This window comes from Mesoplodon mirus, assembly GCF_964341445.2.
Source record: "Mesoplodon mirus genome assembly, chromosome: 18".
Taxonomy (NCBI): Eukaryota; Metazoa; Chordata; class Mammalia; order Artiodactyla; family Ziphiidae; genus Mesoplodon; species Mesoplodon mirus.
In genome coordinates, this window is record NC_138994.1 from 34,041,509 (window position 1) to 34,066,670 (window position 25,162).

General features: G+C 54.0%; 1 protein-coding gene across 1 annotated transcript; it reads right to left on the reverse strand.

Moving 5' to 3' along the window:
• Positions 1–16,061: 16,061 nt before the first annotated feature.
• On the reverse strand, positions 16,062–19,014 carry LOC309793855 (forkhead box protein J1-like; the record flags this gene model as incomplete). The annotated part of the gene is made up of 2 exons (XM_082604632.1): positions 16,062–16,829; positions 18,517–19,014. The coding sequence occupies 2 exons, from the start codon at positions 19,012–19,014 to the stop codon at positions 16,062–16,064; spliced, it is 1,266 nt and encodes a 421-aa protein (XP_082460758.1).
• Between the last annotated feature and the right edge of the window lie 6,148 nt (positions 19,015–25,162).

The window sequence follows — 25,162 nt, forward strand, 5'->3', positions numbered from 1 at the left end:
TCCCTCTGCTATATTTTGGAAGAGTTTGAGAAGGATAGGTGTTAGCTCTTCTCTAAATGTCTGATAGAATTCGCCTGTGAAGCCATCTGGTCCTGGGCTTCTGTTTGTTGGAAGATTTTTAATCACAGTTTCCATTTCAGTGCTTGTGATTGGTCTATTCATATTTTCTATTTCTTCCTGATTCAGTCTTGGCAGGTTGTGCATTTCTAAGAATTTGTCCATTTCTTCCAGGTTGTCCATTTTCTTGGCATAGAGTTTCTTGTAGTAATCTCTCATGATCTTCTATATTTCTGCAGTGTGAGTTGTTATTGAGTCAAAGTATTAAAAGCGTGCTGGAGAAAGTCGGACAGCAACTTTCACAAATAAGCCAACTGCGCAGTTAACACCTCTTCTTCCCTTGTGAACAGTTTTATTCATTTTTAAGAATCATGCAGCAGTCCATAAATATTGCATCCTTGACGTCCCCACTGTAGTGTGCCCATGAGTGTACTCCAGGGAGTGAGGGGTACACAGATGGCACAACAGTACACACATATTTACACACACTAGGTGTGCAGATCCTAAAGCACAGTGAGCAAGCAGCATGCCAAGGTCAGGTGAACAGGACAAAAACCCTCCCCAGGTGAGATGGCTTAACGTGTGTGGATCCGTGCCCAGGAGACGCCCCAGCGTTGGCATGGCCTCTGGTAGGATGGGACTGGGGAGGAGAAGGAAAAAGGGCTCTGTGAGAAGGCTGGGATCACCACACCACCCGGAAGTGAGCTCATAGGTGAGCTCCGACTTGAGTGTGGCAGGAAGGAACCCCAGGCCTCCGGTTAGTCTGTGTCCTTGTGTGAGAAACCAGGCCCCGTCATATTCTCTGTGGGTCAACTGCTAACAACATGACCATCTCCAGATGATGACTGGGGCGGCTGTCCTGTTCCCCGACCAGGCTCTGTGCCCTGTTCCCTGATCCCAGCCCTTTTGGATGGGATATTTCTGCTCGCCAAAGAGCTAAATGAGGGCAAAGAGGTGCGGGGATGGGGGAGAGAGCAGGAACTGTCTGAGAAACAGGAGTGAAGGGCCACTTCTCACCCGGCTATGTCTTGGTTATGGAACCAAGGCCTTGAGGAATCTCTCTGAGCCTCTTCCTGGGAGAAGACAGACCCTCCAGAAAGGGTGAAGACAATGGCTTCCTCTTAGGGTTCCTGGCCACTGTGGCGACTGTTTACCTACATCTCCTTCATCTCAGGTAACACCACACTCTGAATACTACCTGCCGGGAGAGGAGGTGGATCTGTATGCCACCACCCCAGGCTCAGGGAGAGTCCCCTTCCCTAGTGCTTCTGGGGCTCAGATTTCAAGGAAATCAGGAAGTGTGGTTATTGCTGGAATCATCAATATGAAAGGGTCTGTAAGAATGTTTCGGGGAAAGAAAGGACATTAACAGGGGTCTGAAACAGCAGAGCCCACTGCAGGATTTCAGAGCAGGTGGACACCGGAACTCAAGGCAGAAGCTGAGATTTGGCTTGGCTCATGTAGTGTCTGTCAGGACCACAGGCCTCCGCCTGCCCACCCCCAGGGCAGGATGTGAACCACAACCACCAGGCAGTGAGGGTCACCACGCACCTGACGGCACAAGGCAGCCACACAGGAGGTGCAAAAGATCCCCCGGCACTGGGCTCTCTTTGAGGCCTTGGGAAGGACCATGAAAAGTTCCTCTAGGGCAACAATTCCAACTACTAATTCAGGCCATCATGGTGGGCATAGCCTAGGGCTCTGTCACATCTCAGCCTCACAAACTGTTGGATCCCACTTTGCTTCTCAATCTCATGCTCCACTAACTAACCACCTCTTCCAAAAGCCAGCAGACAATGCATCTATCAGAGAGCTATGAGGAATCCATTGATAACACTAGTGTTGAGAGACGAACAGCCAACAGCTTACGGTCTTGCTGTTTCAGACTGTTATTTATATGCCTACACTGGACTGGGGTGGGGTGGACATGTGATTTGAACAATATCTCTAAATCTCTGATGAGCCTATGGAAGGCAGTACCTCCGGCTCCCCCCATCAGGCTCAGCTGATCTGGAGGACAGGGGAGGAAAACCGGTGGGATGGGGAGCCTCCCAGACCACCACTGACCCCAGCTCAGCCCTTCCCCCAACCTCCTTTGGGGTTCCTGGGCACCAAATGAGAACCACCGGTCCACCCCTCTCTCAGCTTCTTTCTTCAACTCTTTCAGAAAAGCGGGGTGGAGACGGGGGCAGCAGGGGTAAGAATGCCACCTGACAGGGCGGTAGTGATGAAACGTGATAATATACGACAGTCCCTAACAAGTGCCTGGTACATAGAGGGGGTCAAAAATGCCTTTGCAGTGTCACCTTAGGATGGAGCCCCAGGCCTTCCTGAGTGCACCTGATCATAAAGAACTCCCCGGTAGGTCATCATGTAACTGAGGGGTTCTCAGATTCAAGGCCTCCTTCCTAAGCAGACACACGAGGCATAGCCTCTGCTACCAGAAGCAAGAACTGTTTTCCCAACCAACCTTCTGGTGGTTGCCACTGCTTCTTGTCCTTGAGAGAGGAGCTCCTAATGCATTTTGAGGGAAACCCCACTTACAGTGCAATATGGCTTTCCCTTCTCACAGGAGTCATCCCCCAACGCCACCCCAATCTGCAGGTCTCAGATTGGTTATGATGTCCCAGAGACTAGAAAATGCCAGATGGGTGTTTGTAATGAAGTCACCCAAACTCTTGAGTCTTCTTGGTCTACCTCCTCAGGAGAAAAAAAAAAAAAGATACAAAAGAAATAACCAGTCTGTAGACCACAGCTCCACCTGAAGATCAAGATACAGTGGAAACATTCCAGAGACTCTCTGCAAAGGGTCTCATGAGCTGCAGTTCGAGTGGCTTTAGCCCACAAGGAGAAAAGAGGTTTCCAGTCCCTTCTGAGAGGGGAAGGATCACGGTTGCGGAAGAAGATGAGTCTGGGAGAAGGGTCAGGTGCCCTCAGCATCCAGCTTTCACGTGGGTCTAAAAAGTCTCCGTGTGTCTGGCTGAGGATGCCCAGGAGGTCAGTGGTGCCATGAGGCCAGGATGGGATGTGAGAACGGGAGGAGAGCCCTGGTACAGGGGCTAAGGCTCTCAGATGGCCAAAGGATCCCACACGCAGAGCCTGTTCTCGGGGTCCTCCAGGCTGCCAGAAGATGGGCGTCTGCGCTGCGTGTTCCGACGACTGACCACGTTGTCGTCAGCCTGCCAGGCACCTGAGAAGAGGAAAGGAAGGTTACCGGACCTTTGGTTTGGTGCAGATGGTGTCTCTGGCAGGACAGTCCGGGAGTTTGGCACGAAAGCTGGCAAGATGCGCATTAGCTGGAACTCCCACAGGGTGCAAACCGCAGCACGTGAAACTTGGGAGCAGTGGCGTCCACTGGGCGAGGGACAGTCATGGCCACTGTGGCCCACTGATGGAGGGACATGCAGGATGGTCCTTGTTTTGTGAGCTTGCCGTAGGATCCACCTTTGTATCTTTATTTGGTCTTGAAGTTTGCCTAAGTGTTACAGCGGACCAGGAAAAGAAACTGAGTCTGGCTGAGACTTTCACGAGAGCAGGAGGAGGTGAAGGGGAGGGAGAAGAATGTGTTAATTTGGGCTCAGAGTTAGTGTTTGCTGTGGGGGCCAGGGTGGGGCAGGAAGGGACTGGCTGCCCAGCAGGGTGCCAGGGACCAAATGGCATGGCAGAGAACAGAGTGACAGCTGTTCCTCTCCTTCTGCACCCGAACAGCCCACCGAGAGTTGCTATCAGCTGGTGCCACCAACCCCAGGAGACATTAGCTCCAGAGCTTTGGGGTCCCCCGGGTACCATCCACGAAACTCATCATCTTCCCCCCTTGTCCTGCAGTTCCTGCACGAGAAGCACCCGCTGCCCATGCTGGAAACCCACTCTTGGTGCTTCTCTCTCCTTCATGCTCTGTATCCAATCCATCCTGACCTCCTGCTTGTTCAAGCTCTAGTAAGGTCTAAATCTGTAGTCAGAAAACCGGGATACAGCCCCAGCTTGTAACGTACTGACTGTGTGACCTTGGGCAGGTCACTGTACTTGGAGCCCTGGTTTTCCCATCCATCAGATGGGAGACAAGTACTTACACCCCAGGGATGCCGTGAGACTAAGCGAGGTGACATGGAAGAGTGGTGAGCAGGGCGCCTGACTCACAGAATGTGCGCGAAAACCATCCGCCCCCCAGGCCTTGTTCAGGCTACACTCATCTCCCCCAAGTCGTCCTCCCAGCCCACAGAATGACTCCATCTGATTCAGTCCCCCCAGTGCAGCGAGATGCCCCTTCTGAAGGGAGAGGATGAAGCCCTAACCCCCTGAGTTGGGGGAAAGCCTTCCATTCTCTGGCCGAGGACTGCTGAGCTGCCTCTTCCAGCACCTGCCCCCAGAAGGCCCCCCCTGAAGCCAGATGGGGTCCAGCGTGCTCCGAAGTGCTCCCCCACTGGCCCGTACCACCACCCCATTTCTCATGCTGTGTGGAAATTGCTGGATCCTCCAGCACACGGTGATCTCCTCCAGGGCAGAGCCAAGAGCCATGCCCTTCAGAGGGCTCAGTTCGTGGACGGAGCCGGCTGACCCTGGAGGGTGGGCGTGAGGCTCACTGTGTCACATTTGAGGGAGGCCACTCACAAATGTCTGGCGTCAGCTTCAGTTTAGGCCAGCCCAAGACACGAAACCCTTTAATGGCAGAAACACTAGGATTCAGCGGGTATAAATTGTGTATACCCATAAATGTCCTGGTGTGCTAATCCGCCCTAAGGCTCTAATAATAGTCTTGTGGAGGTGGACCCCAGGGGAAGGGGAGTGAGTGGGACAGGAAATGTTTAGGTATCTCTCACAGCCAGATGGAATGCGGGGATCTGTACTCCCTGGGGGTACCGGAGTCCGGCACATGGGTCCACAGTGCTTTTCCCCTCTAAGGGTGACAGGATGCAGAGCAGGCAAGATTGCGCTTTTAAGTTAGGAACCCCCAGATGAAATAAGTTGTTCCTTCATTTTATATAATTTGGTAGATCTCATACTTATTCCTCTGTGTTTAATGGGCAGGACTCCGGAACTGTGGCTGTTTGGTAGGAACGACCAAAAGCAAATGGTAAACAGGAGAGAAGACACACACACACACACACACACACACACACACACACAAAGTCAAATCAAAACACTGCCGCAGCCTCGCCGCCACCACCACTGGCTGCCAGGCTGCCTGGCTCTGAATTCTTGAGTCCTTGCTACAAACACCACCGGTCCAGATTCTGAGCCAGGGCTGAAAACTGGCTCCTTCTGAAACAGCCTGAAGACTCAGACCTGAAGTCTCTGATCTCCCCAGCTTCTTGTTACAGTCGGTGGTGCTCTTTCCTCTAAAAAGGCTTCTGCCAGACCCTCGGCGAAACCCTGCTGCTCCGTGCATCCTGGATGCAGAAGGTAAGCCTGGAAGGCGCAGGAGGACTTCCTGAGCGAGTGCTACCATTCTGTCCAGCCCTCAGCCAGAAAAGGGAGCCTGGAGATTCAAAATCCTTCCCGGGAGGTAGAGAAAGGTGGTTCCCACTTAATTCCCTCCTCAGGCTCAGAAACGGGGGAGTGAAGAGACCTCTAGAGGCAGATTTGGGGAGCACATCTAGGGGGATTCCACACACCTCTTTCCTGCCTCTACCCAGCCACTAATTAAATTTAAGATCTGTAACAGTTCCACCATCTTGTAGAGTTTCTCTCCAAGAAAAGAGAAAGTTAATTCCGATTTTTCCTTAGTATCTGCGAAGCATAACCCTTCCTAGTGGCGTCTTAGTCTTGGGTTATTTCAGGTCTCCATAAGTACTTTTCTTTTTCTGGCTGCACAGTGGCTTGGAAGATCTTAGTTCTCCGACCAGGGATTGAACCAGGCCACTGAAGTGAAAGTGCTGAGTCCTAACCACTGGACTGCCAGGGAATTCCCTCCATAAGTACTTTTAGATTTCATCGGTATGCCCACTCCTGTCCAATGCCATCATTTAAAAACATCTGTATCGGGCTTCCCTGATGGCGCAGTGGTTGAGAGTCTCCCTGCCGATGCAGAGGACAAGGGTTTGTGCCCTGGTCCGGGAAAATCCCAAATGCCACGGAGCGGCTGGGCCCGTGAGCCATGGCCGCTGAGCCTGAGCGTCCGGAGCCTGTGCTCCGCAACGGGAGAGGCCACAACAGTGGGAGGCACGCGTACCACAAAAAACAAAACAAAACAAAACAAAAACATTTGTATTTCCACTAATAAACTCAAATTATCTTTGCTTTTTCCCATCACACCACCCAGAGCCTTTTCACAGAATTGCCACTGGTCCCCTGGCCACTATCCTGACGCCTGTGTGATACTCCATCAGGTTCCTTGGGGCCCCGTCTACCTAGCATGGCCTCGCGATTATAGTCAGCTCATCACCTACAATGGTCAACTCAGATTTCCTCCCTTTGAGAACCTTGCAGAACAATCTCAGAACATACCATCGCCCCCCACCTTGGTCTCGGGGCCAAAGAAGACCCACAGGCTTCTTAGCGGAAGAGGTGCTGGAATGACACAGGTGCTTTCTCAACATCACTCCCACAAGGGTGATGAGAGCAGCGAGGATGGGGACCTGAGCCATCCTTGCCGCGAGCTGGGGCTCCTGGCAGAGCACCTGTGGGCCTGGGGAGGGTGGACCATGGGGTGCTCCCCGGGCTCCCTCCTTGTGGGCGCTCCGTGAGGCGAGTGGCATCCGTGTGGGGAGGGAAACAGTGTGGAGAGGGAGACCAAGTGCCTGAGAAGCTGTCCTGATGGCCAAGCCAGCCTGAGGCACCTCAGTCATAGGAAGGAACTTTGAACTCACAGCTGAGCGTGGTGAGGTCTGTTGATTCCATGGGACCTACCACAGTGGATGCTCCTGTCATTAACCTGACATTAACCTGACAGATTCTTCCAGAGAGTTCCCCAGCTCTTTACTACCAGTGTGACGCTAACGGCAGAACCCGAGAAACATTTTACCAAGAGAGCAGATGCACTTTCCTTCTCTCGTAAGAGCCCTTGAGACCTCAGGTTGAGGATACGATGGGACCCTCAACTCCCTCTCCCGGCAGGCGCCACTGTCATTCGGGTCAGGTCTGGCCTGAACGGTGAAGCCAGTTTAATCTGAGAATGGCTGGCTCCCGAGATCACCGTAAAGAAGCCCAGGCATTGTTTTCCTTCCAGGCCTCGCTCTCCTGCCGCAATCCCAGAGTGGAATAAACATCCACCAGCAGGTTGGCCCGAAGGAGTTAGGGAGAGGAGGAAGCACAAGGCCTGGGGTCAGTTTCCACCAGCATGGGCGGCTAAAACAATTCCCAGGAGCTCTCTCTGCCAAACACGGGGGTTGGTGGGGAGCCACTGCGGGGAGGCAGGAGCCTAGATTCCTCTCTTGAAGCCCAGTGAGCGGCTGGCCGGCACAGCTGCCACAGACTCAGGGCAGAGTGAGGGCAGAGATGGCATCTTCCCCAACTAGTGACCAAAACGAATCCTGCCTGTAACCTTTGCCACCGAAGCATCCCCGCTTTTGTGGAACAGGGATTAATCTAGTCTCACAGATATTTATTTTTCCTGGAAAATTTCAGCATATTAAATACAGGCTCTTGCCAGTTAGGAATGGAAGCCTCAGCGAGGGCCCCTCGGATGTGCGTGCGCCCAGCAAGCTTGGGGTTGGGTGTGGGTGAACATGAACTTTCACACGAAGTCTGGGTAACCTAAATGAGTTTCAAAATAAACAAACTGGACAGACAGACGTACATTTGGCAAAAAGACATGAGAAACAAATGGACAGACAGAAGCCAGGTAAAGAGTGGGAAGGCAGGAAGTGAAGTGTACCCTGGACCTCAGCCACTCTGGCCCAAGCCTGGCTGGGTCAACGCTAAGTGGGAAGGGACCGGAGAGCCCCTGGGAAGGCTGTGGGAGGCGTCTCTGGGGATTACGGCTTCCTCCACCACAAGCCTGCATGGGGCCAGAGGGGTGAGTACATGGGTCTTCTGCAAGCTGATGGAGAGTGGCAACCACAGGAGTTTGTGTCCCTCCAGCACCTGTAACCACGTTGCAAAGAGAGTAAAGCAATGGACCCATGACGGGACCTGGCTGTCCTGAAGCTTAAACATGTCCAGGGCATGTTTAAGAGATTACAGACCACGCAACATGAAGGCAGTCTCTGCTGTGAACCAAGGAGGGGCAATTTGGACCTAGTCCACCAGGCAAGACGTGGCTTTAGAGCCATGGTTGGTGAAGCCCTTGGTGAGCATGGAGCAGAGAGACATCAGTGCCCAGAGTGTGACTGACAGGTGGGCTCCTCATGAGAACTCATCCCGGATTCAGTTTAGTGTCATGAGAAGGAATAAGGGGCACGTTGATGGCCCTGATTGAATTTATAGAGTTAGGGCTCCAGGGAGAAGAGTTACCCTCGACCCCTGATTGTTCCTTTGGGATCCAAATCTAGGGAGCACAAGGCAACTGGTGGTAGCCCAGGGCTCACTGGGTCACAGAGCTAGTCTATAAAATGCTGGCTTTGAAATTCCTCTCTGATCCTAACTAAACACTCTCCTCTGAGTGGCTACAGGTTCCCTTTTCAAGGGCTCAGGCTCTCTTTCCAAGACCTTATCACAGAGGCCGTGTCTGCCTTAAACTGCCTGTTGATGGAAACAAGACCAGGCCCCCTGCCATGGGATCTGCAAGATCATGATGGAGTGGGCACGGTCAGGTCAAATCGGAAGGCTTTGGAGGTATTTTTGTGCCTTTCTCCATGCCCAAATAGATTCGCTTAGAGCAGAGTCGCTCTTTGCCCAAGGACTCTCCCAAGGCTGCCTCACTTCCTTTCAGCAACTGGCTCCCAGCACCTTAGCAAAGCCCATGCCTTCTTGCAGGAACTGCAGGGCAGGAGATGGGTGTCCCAGGGTGAGAGCAGGGGTGCGAGCAGGGGAGCGTCTCCCACCAAGTTCATGTTCAGCAGACTGCCACTCACCGGGTAAGCAGACCGCAGAGCACAGCTTATTGTCCAGTGCTTTCATGCTGGCGATGTCAAAGTCATTGTTATTGTCACACTCCATACCTAGAAATGCGAATGTCCTCTGGCCTGTAACGGAGTTAAGGCAGTTAGAGAGGACCTGGCTGTGTTTTTCTCTGCTTTGCTGTCCTTAAAATAAAAATCTTAAGGATGGAGACAAAAAACATCAAATCATATGTTAAAAAAAAGACAATAATTAAGTGGGGAGAGAGGACAATAAAGGAAACTGCGTGGGTACGTTTGTGTTCTTGCTCTGTTCTGCTCTGTTTCCTTAACTGGCCCCTTTCCAGCCTTCGTTCCAGGGAAATCAGACCCTGGGGATGTCTGTGGGATTCGGACACGCAGACCCGGGCCCAGAGCAGAGCCTAAGCCAGGCTGGAAGAGCTAGGAGAGCCACGGGGGAAGTGACCCCGGGCTCAGGCCTGTGTCTGTCGGTGCACGTGAGGTGTGTTTATGACCACAAGGCTCTGCGAAATGACTAATACATAAAATGGCAATTAAAGCTCTTTGGTCCCGTAATTTTGCACCTCAAATCAAAGAATCGCATTGCTTGCAAAATTATGATTTATTTTCTTTGAGACTTAATTTTCTATTCTGAAGATGTTTTAAGGGGCTGACCAGAAACCTACAGTCGTGTAAGATGGGAAGGGGACAATTTTAGATGTTATTTTTTCAAGCCCCCACCCGGTTTTATTTTCCTTGGTGAAAGGGAGAGGAAGAAACATACATCTACTGTGTACAGCATGTCAGGTGGAAACCACATATGGAATGTCAGGCGGAAACCACGTACTGCCCTGTGCCTTTTAGAAGCAAATATTCTACTGGGGATGACAATCACAATGGAGAACTCAGAGCCTTGCGCCCTGAAGACATCAACCGAGGAGAGGTAGCGCCCAACCCCGGCTTGGTTGGCGTGCGCGTGCGGCAGAGGCACAGCCTGGGCGACCACCCCTCCTCCGGCACTACTTTGCCAGGAGAGAGTGGTCATGTGCACATGCGCACCCCCTGCACACCACACAACCCCCCAAGCAACTGCCATGGCCAAAGCAGAAGCGACTAGCATGACATCTGCATCCAGGCTGGGATCCAGGTTTGCTCTGGAGGTTGCCCTTCGGTGGAGGCACCTCAGAGGAGCAGACGGAAGAGACACCGGTTCCTGGGACGCCTGGTCCTACAATCCCAGGTGGGATTCCCAGCTCGCCTACCCTCCCCCCCCACCACTTCCTTGCTCTATATGTAGGTCGTTCCTTCGCTTCTCGGCTTACTAGAAACCAAATTCTTCCGACTGAAGATATGATTGACCTTATTTACAAAACAGAAATAGAGTCACAGGTGTAGAAAACAAACTTATGGTTATGGCGGGGGGCAAGGGAGGGGAGGGATAAATTGGGAGATTGGGATTGACATATACACACTACTATATATAAAATAGATAACTAATAAGGACCTGCTGTAGAGCACAGGGGACTCTACTCAGTACCCTGTAATGGCCTATATGGGCAAAGAATCTAAAAACAGAGTGGATATATGTATATGTATAATTGATTCACGTTGCTGTACAGCAGAAACTAACACAACATTGTAAACCAACTCTTCCAATTTAAAAAAATATATCTACTTGAGGCCTGAATGATGGTAAAGAGACTCGTTCCAATAGCCTACAAACACTAGTGTACGCTGAGCTGCTAACGTCTCTTCACCTCACCTTTGCTGTGCCGCCAGGGCTGTGATCCTTCTGCTACTGTAACATCAGCCGTTTTCTTCACTAAAGCAGGAAAACCTACTGCCTAACAGTCGGTTCCCCCAAGGGGAGGAAGCTGTTCTCCTGCTGCAGCTGAACTTTGGGGCTGCTAGAGCAGTTCTGTGAGACTCGGCTGAGAAGCTGAAGCAGGAAGGAAGGGGATGGCAGTTGCCCAAGAAGCTTCAGGATCTACTCAACGTAGATGGAGAACTCCATGTATCTTCTGCAGCCTTGGCTCAGAGGCCCAGAAAGAGCCAGGAAGGCTGCTGAGGTCCTCAGATACCCTGCTTGCTTTGATATTCCATCAAGAAGACCTTTCCCCAAAGCCACACCCTTGAGCAGTGCCACCAAGTCACACCAGTGCCCCTTTCTCTACCCTTCAGAGAATACCCGGGAAAGAAATATAATAAAAGGGAGCAAAAGACCAGGTCTTTTACCATCTTCTTGTGTGGGTGATCCGTCCTCTTCTTCTAGAACCTCATTTCCCTAGGACAGAAGGAAGGCACTGTGAGTCCATAAAGCAGTGAAATGAGTCTACTGATTGTCAGAAGACAGAACTAATCACCCTCATGTTATCCATACATTTCCTGTCCGTGTGAGATGGCTGGGAGGCCCAGCAGAGGCAGATTTTGCTTGGCGAGGCAGGATCGGCCCGTAGGGACCAGGTCTGAGGCACGTTCCAGAGGGACCAGGTCTGAGGCACCTTACAGAGGGACCCTGGGACTGTCAGGAATAGCCTTGGTCATAGTTTAGCTCACACTGTTTCTCTCAGGTGGAAATCAAAGTTGTCAAATGAAAAAGCAAACCGTGAGATCATAAAACTTTCAGGAACCCTTTAGGATCCCCAATCCCATCCAGATACTCCTTTGAGAACATCTGGCTCAAGAGAAAGTTGTAGAGTCCCCACTGGGAGCTGGGCATTCCATATACTTCAGGCACACCTCCGTCAGAGCACTGCTCACGCTGAGTTATAACTCTGATTCCTCCATCAGATGGAGCTCCGGGATGGGTGGGATGGGTGGATTGGGGGTGTGGGCAGGCAAAAGCCATGTCACTCGGTCTTTGTGTCCCCCAGTGCCAGGAAGATGTGAGATGCCTGTGCCAGGTAAATACTAAGTGAATTGGAGGACAAACACCCTCTCAAGGGTCTGGCCTGGAAGACTTCCCTCTGGAACTCACCCCACGCCTATTATGCTGAGACCAGCGCCCTCTGCTAACCGGACAGTCCCTCTGCTCTGCACCCTGCCTCTAACAGATCCAAGTGCACCACCTTGGAAGGCTTCTTCCAGAAGAGCCCCCATCCTATTTGCATCCTGTGCCAGCGCCGGCAGTCCCTCTGACCGGGGAGGGGCACCAGCGTCCACCTTGCTCTTACCTCTGCATCCTGCTCTTCAGTGGTGGCGACGAGGCCCGCAAAGTTGCAGTCTGGAGACGCCGCTGGCGTCACCTGCAAAGGAGCAACAAAAGTCAAGGTGCAGATGCCACCGGCTCTCCTACCCAGCTCGCCTGGCAGCAAGCGCAAACCAAGTCCTCAGGACAGAAGTGGTGCCACATGGAAGATCACATCTGAGGGAGTCTTTGATTCAACAACCCGGTACCGTGTTTTCCAGGGCTCCCCTCCCGAGCACTGGGGGGCTTTGCCGATCTCCCTGGCAGGCCCTGGACTGAGCTCCTTGGGACTCGAGTACAGAGCAGAGCAGAGCGGCGAGGGCGATCCCATGCTCCTCTCTTACGTCTCCTTCTTCTGAGGGGGTCCTGCTGGCGGCCCGGGGCCAGGGGAGAGCCTCCCCGTCCTCTTCCGTGCCAGGGGCGATGTAGGAGCCGGACATGGAGGAGACGGTGTCGGTGCTGACCTGGGAGGACACCATGGACATGACCTTCCTTCTTCAAGTCTGGGTCCCCAGTATGTTGAGGGGGGCAGAGGCGGGGAGAAGAGTGTTTCCTGCCCTCAGCTCAGCTCTTCAGGAGGCCTGGCACATTTGCTTCAGGCCAGCATGGAATCCCATCCCGGGGGCCTTCCCGTCACTGGAGCTGGGGGTGGCCTGTCCCGTGGGCAGACGGCGAGGGTCCCCAAACACTGAGTTCCTGAACATTGCCCCTCATCCCTTTCCTGGCCCGCGATACATGGGGGAGGGAGGATAGGGAAGAGGTGGAAAGTGAGGAGACAGAAAGCTAGCTTCTTGCTTTGGGAAGGGACTGTACCACACCTGAGGGTCAAGTGGCTGAAGGGCTTCTCACCTCAAAAGTGGAGATCAAAGGAAATGCGAAACCTGCCCAGAGAGCTTGAGTCATGGGCTCAAAGCCACACAGGGCAAAAGAGAAAGGACAACTCAGTGCAACATGGGGTCCTGGATTGGGATGTTGGAATGGAGAGGAGCATTCCTGGGGTGATCTGCAAGACGTGAAGGGGGTCTGCGGTTACATGGGATTACCAGGTCAGTGTTCATTTCCTGATTGTGATGGTGGTACTGGGATTATGGAGGTGTGTCCTTGTTCTAAGGAAACACACACTAAAGTATCTAGTGCTAATGGGGCAGCCTGTCTGCAACTTACTGTTAAGGGCGCAAAATATATATTGACTGGGATTACATCGAATCTCTAAATAAATACGGAGTCACTGAACGTTTTTTCAAAAAGCCACCCAGCCAAGGGCCGGGGCAGGGATGAATAGGAGGGACAGGATCCACTCACGCTTCCCGCCTCCTCCACCGCCAACCCCCAAACGCTGCCTGCTGAAAGGGTGTGTGAAGCCCTGTGTTCTGGCCGCTTCGGAGCCCCCTCTTAGCTTTGGCTGCTCGTTGGCAGCATCCATGGACCCTTAAAAGTGCCAGTGTTTGGGTCCCAGCCCCAGAGACGCTAGTCCCAAGCATAGGGATTTTCAGGAGCTCCTGGGGATTCTTCCTGGCAGCCAGAAGCTTCTTCAGCCTTTTCTTACCTGGCAGGCAGTTCTGCCAGCCCCTGACCTTGCCCCTCTTCCCCCAGCATGGGCCCAGGCAGAGGGTGAGGAGGGGGGACAGTGACCGGCCCCACCTGTCAATCCAGGATGTACCCCTTTTGGCGGGGGCTGGAGGCTGAGCCTGAGGACCAGTGGAGAGGCTGGAGCCCCCATGTTCCCCCAGTGCTGGGGAGCGTGGGCAGGAAGGCCGGAGGGTGGTGGGGAGAGGGAGGGAGTCGTTGCTTAGGGGGTGAAGGGAGTCTCAGAGGGAGGTTGGGGCAGCCTCCTCAGCAAGCGGTGGGAAGGGGATGGGCTGCCTCCTGAGCTCTGTAAGGCCCCAACCCGCCTGGCCCTGCAGTGTGCGCACCCTTCGAAAATATTTTGAGTAATTAGCAAGGGAAAGCAGCAAGTTGGCGGGGGAATGCCAGGTTGTCCTGGAGCCAGCCTCCAGTGCAAGGAAAGAAAGGGGCCTCAGGAGAAAGGGGCCCGTGGAGGCTGGGCAGGATTGTGTAGGACAGTGCCCGTTTGTGTGTGTGTGTGTGTGTGTGTGTGTCTGTGCGCACGTGCACGTGAGTGCTGGGGGAAGGGGCTGTGCACCACAAGGGCGTGCTGGCGGGGCCAGGTGCAGGCTCGGGGGAGAGATGGGTTCCAGGCAAAGCTGGGGTGAGGGGGTGGAAAGGTGCCTGCTGAGTGTCACATATTTGCTGTGCCTCAGTTTCCCCATCAGAACTCTGGTACGTTGATTCCTCACAGGCTGGAGCTGTAGGGTCTAGGCACCCCGTCTTCCGTCTGCCCTGATGGCCTCCCTCAGCCCCAACCTGCATTGGAGGGAAGGCCCTGGGCGGGGTGAATGAACCCCAGGGTGGCAAGTGGGGCCCCAGGGGCTGGGGCCCTCTGACCTCACACCCTGTCCCTTCAGGAAGGGACCAAGGGAGGGAGGAGCTGGAGACAGGCCCAGGCGAGGACCGCAGGTGAGTCTGGGCAGGCCCTCAACTTGGGCGAGGTGAGGAACGTGAGCCGAGCCCTGGGCAAGAACGGCCTTTGTGAGTGAGTCCCCAGGGCCAGGGAGGGGGCTGTGCCTCCTTTGCCGCCTGCTCCTCGGGGCTGTGGGTACAGTCTCCCCATTGCACATAGAGAGGTGCCGAGGCCCTGGCTGCAGGGGACCCCCGAGGGCCGCCTCTCAGCCCCTTTCTCTCTGGGCACCCAGAGATCATGAGGAGTGCATCAGGGGACACTCTGCAGGCCTTTGGTGCCCCCCATCTTCCTCCCAGCCATTCCCCCTTGGGCCGTGGCCTCCCCAAAACTGGCCCATGCTTTTCCCCAGAGAAAGTTGCAAGCAGGTCCATTTTGAGACTTTTTAAAACTTTAGTTTAAAAAATGTTTTTATTGTAAATCACTTTCTATGAAAAAGGTTAAATTGCCCGATGGGTTAGGAGAGTGGATGTGGGATGCAGCCCAGGGCGTTTATGGTGGAGCAAGACACTCCCCTGCAGGAGTGCAAGCAAGGGCACGGGGCCATCCCCCCATTCCTGGTCCCAGTGTTTCTAGCAAGCACTGCGTCCCTCCCAGTTAAGCCTCAGCTCTAGCTACACTCACTACATTAGTCTGTCTGTCCCCTTTCCCTCCGCAGCTTGGCTGCCCCAGCCCCTAACCCCCAGATCCCCATCTCCCCGCTGCTCTCAGCCTCAAGTTGGGCTCAAAGATTAGGGACACATACCCTCTGCCCCACCTCTAGGGATGAAGCCAGAAGATCCCAGAGGCCTTAGAAAATCTCCTGGCTCCACCCGGCACCCCGGCCTCCTTTCTGTCTCCTCTCTCTTCCCCCCTCCGCCTAGCTCCTCCTCACAGACTGCCGGGAGAGGCCTCTTGGGTGTTCATTTGCAGTCACCTAATCAGCATTGGTTGTACCTGGGAACTTGCTCTGGATAGAGACCTGGGGAGGAGAGCAGGAGAGAGAGAAGCTTGGAAGCTAAGGTGTTCTGGGGCGGGCCCTGTACTGATGTTTCCAGCTTGGCCAGGGCCCCTCCAAGCCGCAGCTCTCATAGTGCAGGGCCCTTAGCGTGTCTCTGGGGCAGGGAAGAAGTGGATCAATGAAACACTGTGTGTATGGGGGGCTGGGGAGCGGAGGCAGCAATTTGGGTCCTGGGCCCCAATTCTCAGCCTGCTGGACTAGAATCTGAGGATGGCCTGGGCTGGGGGCCGTGTGGCCTGGTGGGGTGAGCTGGCCCAGCCCCTGCCTGGGCGGTAGGGTGTCCATGGGCCTGCACTGGCGGGGAGGGGGGCAGTCTGGGCCCAGACTTCGGTGCTGTCTGGAGGTGGGGCAGGGCCTGGCTTCTTACAAGAAGGCGCCCAGGCTGGCCCAGTCATGCAGGTCAGAGGCCAGTGTGGCATCCCCGGCCTCAAAGAGGGGCTCGGGGGGCAGGGAGCTACGGGTGCTCTCGTCCCAGGGGTGCTCCAGGAAGGATGTGGCCAGGAAGGTCTCATCAAAGTCCAGGCTGTCGGTAGCCTGCTCCGCTGGAGGCCCCCAGGTAACAGGGCAGTCGATGTGGTGGCCATGGATGGTGAGGTCCACGTCCCCGTGTGAGGCAGGGCTCAGCGGCGGGATCAGCTCCGAGATCTCCAGCGTGCCCAGCTCCCCGTCCAGCGTGCCAGCATCCAAGATGGCCTCCCAGTCAAAGTTGCCCTTGAGGGGTTCCAGCTCACCCTGCTCCTCCTGGGTCAGCAGCAGGGGGCTGGAGGGCCGCGGGACCTTGGCCTCCTGCTTGGGCAGCGGCTGTTGACGCTTACGCCCCAGCCTGCCCTCGCCTGCACCCCAGCCCGCCTCCCCAGTGGCCTCCTCGAACTCCCGCAGCAGCTGCTGGGCCTCGGTGCTCACGGTCAGTGGCCCGGCCCATGGGGCGGCGCTGGGCTCTGGCACGGCCTGGCGGGCAAAGGCCGGGTGGATGTGGACTGGGGGCAGCCGCCGCTTCTTCAAGGCCCCACTCAGCAGCCGCTCGGCGTACTGGGGGTCGATGCGCCAGAAGCCCCCCTTGCCTGGCTCGTCCTTCTCCCGAGGCACCTTGATGAAGCCCTTGTTCAGGGACAGGTTGTGGCGGATGGAGTTCTGGACACAGGGAGGTAGGAGAGAAGGAAGACAGCTGGGAGAGTGGGTGGGGTCAGTGATGGGGGGCTCCTAGAGCCACTGCCAGTCCCACCACCACCTTCTCTCCGATGGGGGCAGGGGAGACAGAGGCGCTGCTCTGAGCGGGAGGCTCTGGGACACCAGCCACGGGGCACCAGGAGCTGGGAGTGCTGTCGGGAGCTTTTGTTCCCTTTGGCCAAGATATCTGCCTGCTCGGTCATCCGAGCCCTGAGCCGCAGGGTGGCTCTCAGTGCCAGCCTGTCCTGCCCTCCCTCCCTTACCCCGCTGCTTGCGGCCTCTGGTCAAAGACCTTGGCTCCCCCAGGTCCTGGACGGCCATCTCCCTCTGCCTGGGCCTGGCTGGCCTTCTCTGTTTGTGAAATGAGTGAGTGGGTGTGAGGGTGTGTGTGTGGGGGGGGGGATGAAGTGTGGGAGGATCTGATGACTTTCCTTGTTTCTAGAGCCGGCTGCTGGCCTGGGCCCTCACCCACCATGTCCCCCTCCTCCCACCCCAGGCTCTGAGGCCTCAGTTGATTATTACCCAGCCAAGAGCATAGCGCTCATTCCTGGGGCCTCTCAGGCTTGGGGTAGGGTGGGGGGTGGTGGAGGGTCTCTGCTTTCTCACCAAGGTTACAAATGGTACCTGCCCCAGGGTCAGGGCCCAAGCAATCGTGGAATAGCTGTGATTACAGGAACTCTGATCCTGTGACCTGTGCCACAGGGAAGGATCTGTGCATCCTCAGGGTCTCTGTCCCCAAGTAGCCCCTGATCCTGATGGTCGAAGAGGCTCAGGGCAGCGTGTGCCCAGCCTGAATCACCATCCTGCCTTGTTCAGGCCTGGGTGCACAGTCCAAACCACGCTGGGGCACAGGGGTCTGGGGCCTGGTGGGTGGGGCCGGCAGGTGAGTAGTGCCCCCTGGCAAGACTGGGAGGTTTACATGGTGGTCTGGGCCCCTTGGCTGCTCTGTGCCAGGTTCCGGAGACTTGGAACATGAAGCCAGTGTGGGAGGAAAGAGCCCCTGTGGAAAGCACGTGGCTGAGGTAATTGTCCCCCCAGGGAGGTTGATGAGAAGAGGGGGAGGAGTGTAGGCAGGAAACTAGGGAGGGCTTGGGGTGGGGGCTGGCACAGCAGCTTTCGGAAGGCCCCGTAGCCCTTCCACTGGGACACCGATGGCCTTCACACCCCGCAGCACGCCCCTCTCCCCTCCCAGAGCCCCTCCAGCCAACTGAAAGCAGGCGGGATGCAGAGTCTGGCAGGAACGATGCTCTGCCTCCAGTCAGGCCCTGACAAACTGACCTTGAGGAGGGTAGTGTCGAGGAATTCCAGGACTTGGGACAAAAATGTGTCCCTCAGTCCATCAACCTACCCTGGGGGGCTGTGTCCACGCATAGTTCAGCCCTGGTCTTTGGGCTGAGCCTGCCAGACGAGTGACAAGTTCTTTCCACTTGAACCTCTATGTCGGCACCCCTGCAGCCCTCTGAACATCCTCCCTCCTCCGTCTCTGAAGTCAAAGGGGCAGCAGTCCAAGCACTGGGCTCCCTTGAGGTCCTTCCTGGACGGCCTTCCTCTCTCGGGGCCCTGGCCGTACCGCGCCTACTTGGCCTGCGGATCTGGGATGTGAGTCCAGTCCGCGAGGGCATGGGGAGGGAGGGAGGGAGTGCCTCCCTACCTGCCAGGTGGGATCAGCGTGGCGGAAGTAACAGAAGTTGTCCGTGATCCACTTGTAGATGGCCGACAGGGTGATCTTGGTGGCCTTGCTGGCCTGCATGGCCATGCAGATGAGCGTGGCATACGAGTAGGGCGGCTTCACGTGCGGGTTGGTGGCGTAGTCCACGTCGTCGGGAGGCGAGGCCTGCAGCCCCGAGGGGGCGCTCCGCGGCGTGCAGGAGGACGTGGGCTTGCCGGGTGTGTGCGGCTGCCCCAGGCAGGCGGGGTCCGCCGCCAGGGGAGACCCCGGCTCGGCCGAGCCTGCCAGCTCGTGGGAGCCGTGGGGGTCGGTGTCCCCCGAAGGCAGGGCGGGGAGCTCGGCGTTGAGAATGGAGAATTCCTGCAGCCACTGCAGGCTGGTCAGGCTGTCATTCAGGGCGTTGGACTCCTCCAGGCCGCCTTCCGGTCCGGCCTCCTCCGCTGCCCCTGCTCCCGAGACGCGTAGCCAGCTCTCCGCCATATCTGCGGGGACTCTCCGAGGGGGCTGTCAACATCCACGAGCCGAGCCGAGGGTGGCCGCCGAGCTCTCCGGCCCGCTGACTCCCGCGGCTTCAGTTACGCAGCCTCCCGGAAGCGGGCTTCCATCCCGCGATCCGGGGGTAGCCTCCTCCAAACGGAATGTGGTGCCTGCGGGGACCAGAGCGGGAACTGAGCCCTCTTTCCCCACCCCCGAGGGGAGAGTGTGGGCGAGGGGGGAGGCTCTTACTAAAATCCTTCCTGCAGCCGGGGAGGATCTTTTACTGCCGACGTCTGGGAAACAGAAGGTGTGCCCGGGGGTCCGACCCACACGGGGTTCGCCTCGCTCTTTTCCTCTTGGATCTTTTAGAGGAGACTTAATTAGCCCAACGAGGGAATAGTGTAGGGGCATGCGAGGCCACCCCTTTCTCCCTCAAAGCGGGGAATTAACCCCCCTCTCTCCGTCCACAACCAATGGAAATGGGGCGAGAGAGTCCAGGAGGGCAGTACGACGGGTCGGGGGGCGGGGGAGGTCGTCTGATCTTTGAAAAGGGATATTAGGATGGGGCTCAAGGGGAAGGAAGGAAACAATACAGAGAGTTATAAGGGGGTGGGAAGTGAGTGTCCCCCAAACGCCTCTGATGTCAGTCCCCGGGCCCTCCACTTCCGTCGGGGACGGATGGGAGAGCGGGCTGGTACTGACGCCCTCCCTTCCCACGGCCGGCAGCCCTCCCCGTCCCTTACCTGGCTCAGAGCGCAGCCCGGGCCAAAGGAAGCTTCTCAAAGAAATTCCTCCCACCGCCCACCCTCACCGCGGCTCTCTGCTCCCAGCTCCAGGGCCCAGCCAGCAATCCTCGTCGCCACTCACGCCCGCCGGCGCCTCTCTGAAAGCCAGCGGCTGGGGACCGGCACTCAGTAGCCGCTCGCAAGGCGTCTCCTGCTGCCGTGGCGACGCCCCGCCCATATAAGCAGCTTCCGCTTCTGCCATTGGCCAGGGCATCTCCAAAGAGACCGCGGGCTCTTAACGGCTCTCTCACGCGGTAACTCTCTTCCAGCTCCCTCCTGCCGCCCTCTCCCGCGCGCGACCCAGCCCCCTACCCGCCACCGCGTCCCGGCTCCGCGCATTCCCGCCCGAGGGCCCCGCGCAGGGCTCGGAGAGGCGCGCGGCTTGGCCCTCCCGCAGAGGCCCCGGGGCCCTCGGCGAGCAGTTCGCCGCGGGAACCGTCCTCCGCCCCACCCCCTTCCCATCTGGGCTGCTCAGAGGTGGCGACGGCTCCTGGGACGCAGCCCGTGGCGCGGGGGCCAGGGCTGGGTGCATGCTTGGGGCTTTCCTTTCCTCTCCTCTGGGCTGCGAGTGGCACTTCCTCACGTTTCTGCGGCCTGTCCCGGTCTCCCGACCGAGTGTCGTCTTGGTGCCCGCAAGCAGGTCTGACTCTCCGATGCCACCTGCCGCTCAGGTCCGCAGAAACCGCAGCCCCGGTCGCAGGCACCCCAAGGCGGCTAGGGTAATCCAGTGTTTCCCGGTAAGCGCTCCCTCCCCGCCACGTCCTCAGCAAGATTCCCAGAAGCTGACATTCCAGAGGCTTCTTCGGAAGTGCTCTCCCTCCTTTCCAGATAGCCGAGGAAACAGAGTCGTTGGGTGAAACCCAGGAAAGCCGTGGACTTGCCAAATTCTTTGACTGGGTTCATTTGCCCCATTCATTTCACCAGCCTTTAAGTGACGGACTAACGGTGGACTGTGGTCCTTCCTCCTCCCCTCCCCCAGCCTCCCTCCAGTCACCAGCTTTCCTGCTCTTCAGTTATTGAGGAGCTGCAGTTGGAAGTTCTCTGGTTGAAGGGGGTGGGTGGAGGTGAGGGCTCCTTATCAGGCCTCTGGGCAGGAGCTGTGCCCGGGGGATGGTACACCAGCTCCCACCCAGAAACATGTCTTTTCCTCTACCCCTTGCCCTCTCTCACTCCTCCATGTCCAGCTTGTCTTGAGTCAAAGTTTTTTTTTTTCTTCCCAAGTATTTATTGTTTTATTTTAATTTTTATTTTATTTTTTTATTAGTTTCTGCTTTATAACAAAGTGAATCAGTCATACATATACATCTGTTCCCACATCCCTTCCCTCAGGCATCTCCCTCCCTCCCACCCTCCCCATCCCACCCCTCCAGGCGGTCACAAAGCACCGAGCTGATCTCCCTGTGCTCTGCGGCTGCTTCCCACTATCTACCTTACGTTTGGTAGTGTATATATGTCCATGCCTCTCTTTCGCTTTGTCACAACTTACCCTTCCCCCTCCCCATATCCTCAAGTCCATTCTCAAGTAGGTCTGTGTTTTTATTCCTGTTTTACCCCTAGGTTATTCATGACATTTTTTTAAATTCCATATATATGTGTTAGCATACGGTATTTGTCTTTCTCTTTCTGACTCACTTCACTCTGTATGACAGACTCTAGGTCTATCCACCTCATTACAAATAGCTCAGTTTCGTTTCTTTTTATGGCTGAGTAATATTCCATTGTATATATGTGCCACATCTTCTTTATCCATTCATCCGATGATGGACACTTAGGTTGCTTCCATCTCCGGGCTATTGTGAATAGAGCTGCAATGAACATTTTGGTACATGCCTCTTTTTGAATTATGGTTTTCTCAGGGTATATGCCTAGTAGTGGGATTGCTGGGTCATATGGTAGTTCGATTTTTAGTCTTTTAAGGAACCTCCATACTGTTCTCCATAGTGGCTGTACCAATTCACATTCCCACCAGCAGTGCAAGAGTGTTCCCTTTTCTCCACACCCTCTCCAGCATTTATTGTTTCTAGATTTCTTGATGATGGCCATTCTGACTGGTGTGAGATGATATCTCATTGTAGTTTTGATTTGCATTTCTCTAATGATTAATGATGCTGAGCATTCTTTCATGTGTTTGTTGGCAGTCTGTATATCTTCTTTGGAGAAATGCCTATTTAAGTCTTCTGCCCATTTTTGGATTGGGTTGTTTGTTTTTTTGCTATTGAGCTGCATGAGCTGTTTTTAAATTTTGGAGATTAATCCTTTGTCAGTTGCTTCATTTGCAAATATTTTCTCTCATTCTGAGGGTTGTCTTTTGGTCTTGTTTATGGTTTCCTTTGCTGTGCAAAAGCTTTGAAGTTTCATTAGGTCCCATTTGTTTATCTTTGTTTTTATTTCCATTTCTCTAGGAGGTGGGTCCAAAAGGATCTTGCTGTGATTTATGTCATAGAGTGTTCTGCCTATGTTTTCCTCTAAGAGTTTGATAGCTTCTGGCCTTACATTTAGGTCTTTAATCCATTTTGAGCTTATTTTTGTGTATGGTGTCAGGGAATGATCTAATCTCATACTTTTACATGTCCCTGTCCAGTTTTCCCAGCACCACTTATTGAAGAGGCTGTCCTTTCTCCACTGTACATTCCTGCCTCCTTGATCAAAGATAAGTTGACCATATGGGTGTGGGTTTATCTCTGGGCTTTCTATCCTGTTCCATTGATCTATCTTTCTGTTTTTGTGCCAGTAAAACACTGTCTTGCTTACTATAGCTTTGTAGTGTAGTCTGAAGTCAGGGAGCCTGATTCCTCCAGCTCCGTTTTTCGTTCTCAAGATTGCTTTGGCTATTCGGAGTCTTTTGTTTTTCCAAACAAAGTTTGAATTTTTTTGTTCTAGTTCTGTGAAAAATGCCAGTGGTAGTTTGATAGGGATTGCATTGAACCTGTAGATTGCTTTGGGTAGTAGAGTCATTTTCACAATATCGATTCTTCCAATCCAGGAGCATGGTATATCTCCCCATCTATTTGTATCATCTTTAATTTCTTTCATCAGTGTCTTATAATTTTCTGCATACAGGTCTTTTGTCTCCTTAGGTAGGTTTATTCCTAGGTATTTTATTCTTTTTGTTGCAATGGTAAATGGGGGTGTTTTCTTGATTTCACTTTCAGATTCTTCATCATTCGTGTACAGGAATGCCAGAGATTTCTGTGCATTAATTTTGTATCCTGCTACTTTTCCAAATTCATTGATTAGCTCTAGTAGTTTTCTGGTAGCATCTTTAGGATTCTCTATGTATAGTATCATGTCACCTGCAAACAGTGACAGCTTTACTTCTTCTTTTCCAATTTGGATTCCTTTTATTTCCTTTTCTTCTCTGATTGCTGTTTCTAAAACTTCCAAAACTAAGTTGAATAAGAGTGGTGAGAGTGGGCCACCTTGTCTTGTTCCTGATCTTAGTGGAAATGGTTTCAGTTTTTCACCATTGAGGACAATGTTGGCTGTGGGTTTGTCATTTATGGCCTTTATTATCTTGAGGAAAGTTCCCTCTATGCCTACTTTCTGCAGGGTTTTTATCATAAATGGGTGTTGAATTTTGTCGAAAGCTTTCTCTGCATCTATTGAGATGATCATATGGTTTTTCTCCTTCAATTTGTTAACATGGTGTATCACATTGATTGATTTGCGTATATTGAAGAATCCTTGCATTCCTGGCATAAACCCCACTTGAGCATGGTGTATGATCCTTTTAATGTGCTGTTGGATTCTGTTTGCTAGTATTTTGTTGAGGATTTTTGCATCTATGTTCATCAGTGATATTGGCCTGTAGTTTTCTTTCTTTGTGACATCCTTGCCTGGTTTTGGTATCAAGGTGATGGTGGCCTCGTAGAATGAGTTTGGGAGTGCTCCTCCCTCTGCTATATTTTGGAAGAGTTTGAGAAGGATAGGTGTTAGCTCTTCTCTAAATGTCTGATAGAATTCGCCTGTGAAGCCATCTGGTCCTGGGCTTCTGTTTGTTGGAAGATTTTTAATCACAGTTTCCATTTCAGTGCTTGTGATTGGTCTATTCATATTTTCTATTTCTTCCTGATTCAGTCTTGGCAGGTTGTGCATTTCTAAGAATTTGTCCATTTCTTCCAGGTTGTCCATTTTCTTGGCATAGAGTTTCTTGTAGTAATCTCTCATGATCTTCTATATTTCTGCAGTGTGAGTTGTTATTGAGTCAAAGTATTAAAAGCGTGCTGGAGAAAGTCGGACAGCAACTTTCACAAATAAGCCAACTGCGCAGTTAACACCTCTTCTTCCCTTGTGAACAGTTTTATTCATTTTTAAGAATCATGCAGCAGTCCATAAATATTGCATCCTTGACGTCCCCACTGTAGTGTGCCCATGAGTGTACTCCAGGGAGTGAGGGGTACACAGATGGCACAACAGTACACACATACTTACACACACTAGGTGTGCAGATCCTAAAGCACAGTGAGCAAGCAGCATGCCAAGGTCAGGTGAACAGGACAAAAACCCTCCCCAGGTGAGATGGCTTAACGTGTGTGGATCTGTGCCCAGGAGACGCCCCAGCGTTGGCATGGCCTCTGGTAGGATGGGACTGGGGAGGAGAAGGAAAAAGGGCTCTGTGAGAAGGCTGGGATCACCACACCACCCGGAAGTGAGCTCATAGGTGAGCTCCGACTTGAGTGTGGCAGGAAGGAACCCCAGGCCTCCGGTTAGTCTGTGTCCTTGTGTGAGAAACCAGGCCCCGTCATATTCTCTGTGGGTCAACTGCTAACAACATGACCATCTCCAGATGATGACTGGGGCGGCTGTCCTGTTCCCCGACCAGGCTCTGTGCCCTGTTCCCTGATCCCAGCCCTTTTGGATGGGATATTTCTGCTCGCCAAAGAGCTAAATGAGGGCAAAGAGGTGCGGGGATGGGGGAGAGAGCAGGAACTGTCTGAGAAACAGGAGTGAAGGGCCACTTCTCACCCGGGTATGTCTTGGTTATGGAACCAAGGCCTTGAGGAATCTCTCTGAGCCTCTTCCTGGGAGAAGACAGACCCTCCAGAAAGGGTGAAGACAATGGCTTCCTCTTAGGGTTCCTGGCCACTGTGGCGACTGTTTACCTACATCTCCTTCATCTCAGGTAACACCACACTCTGAATACTACCTGCCGGGAGAGGAGGTGGATCTGTATGCCACCACCCCAGGCTCAGGGAGAGTCCCCTTCCCTAGTGCTTCTGGGGCTCAGATTTCAAGGAAATCAGGAAGTGTGGTTATTGCTGGAATCATCAATATGAAAGGGTCTGTAAGAATGTTTCGGGGAAAGAAAGGACATTAAAAGGGGTCTGAAACAGCAGAGCCCACTGCAGGATTTCAGAGCGGGTGGA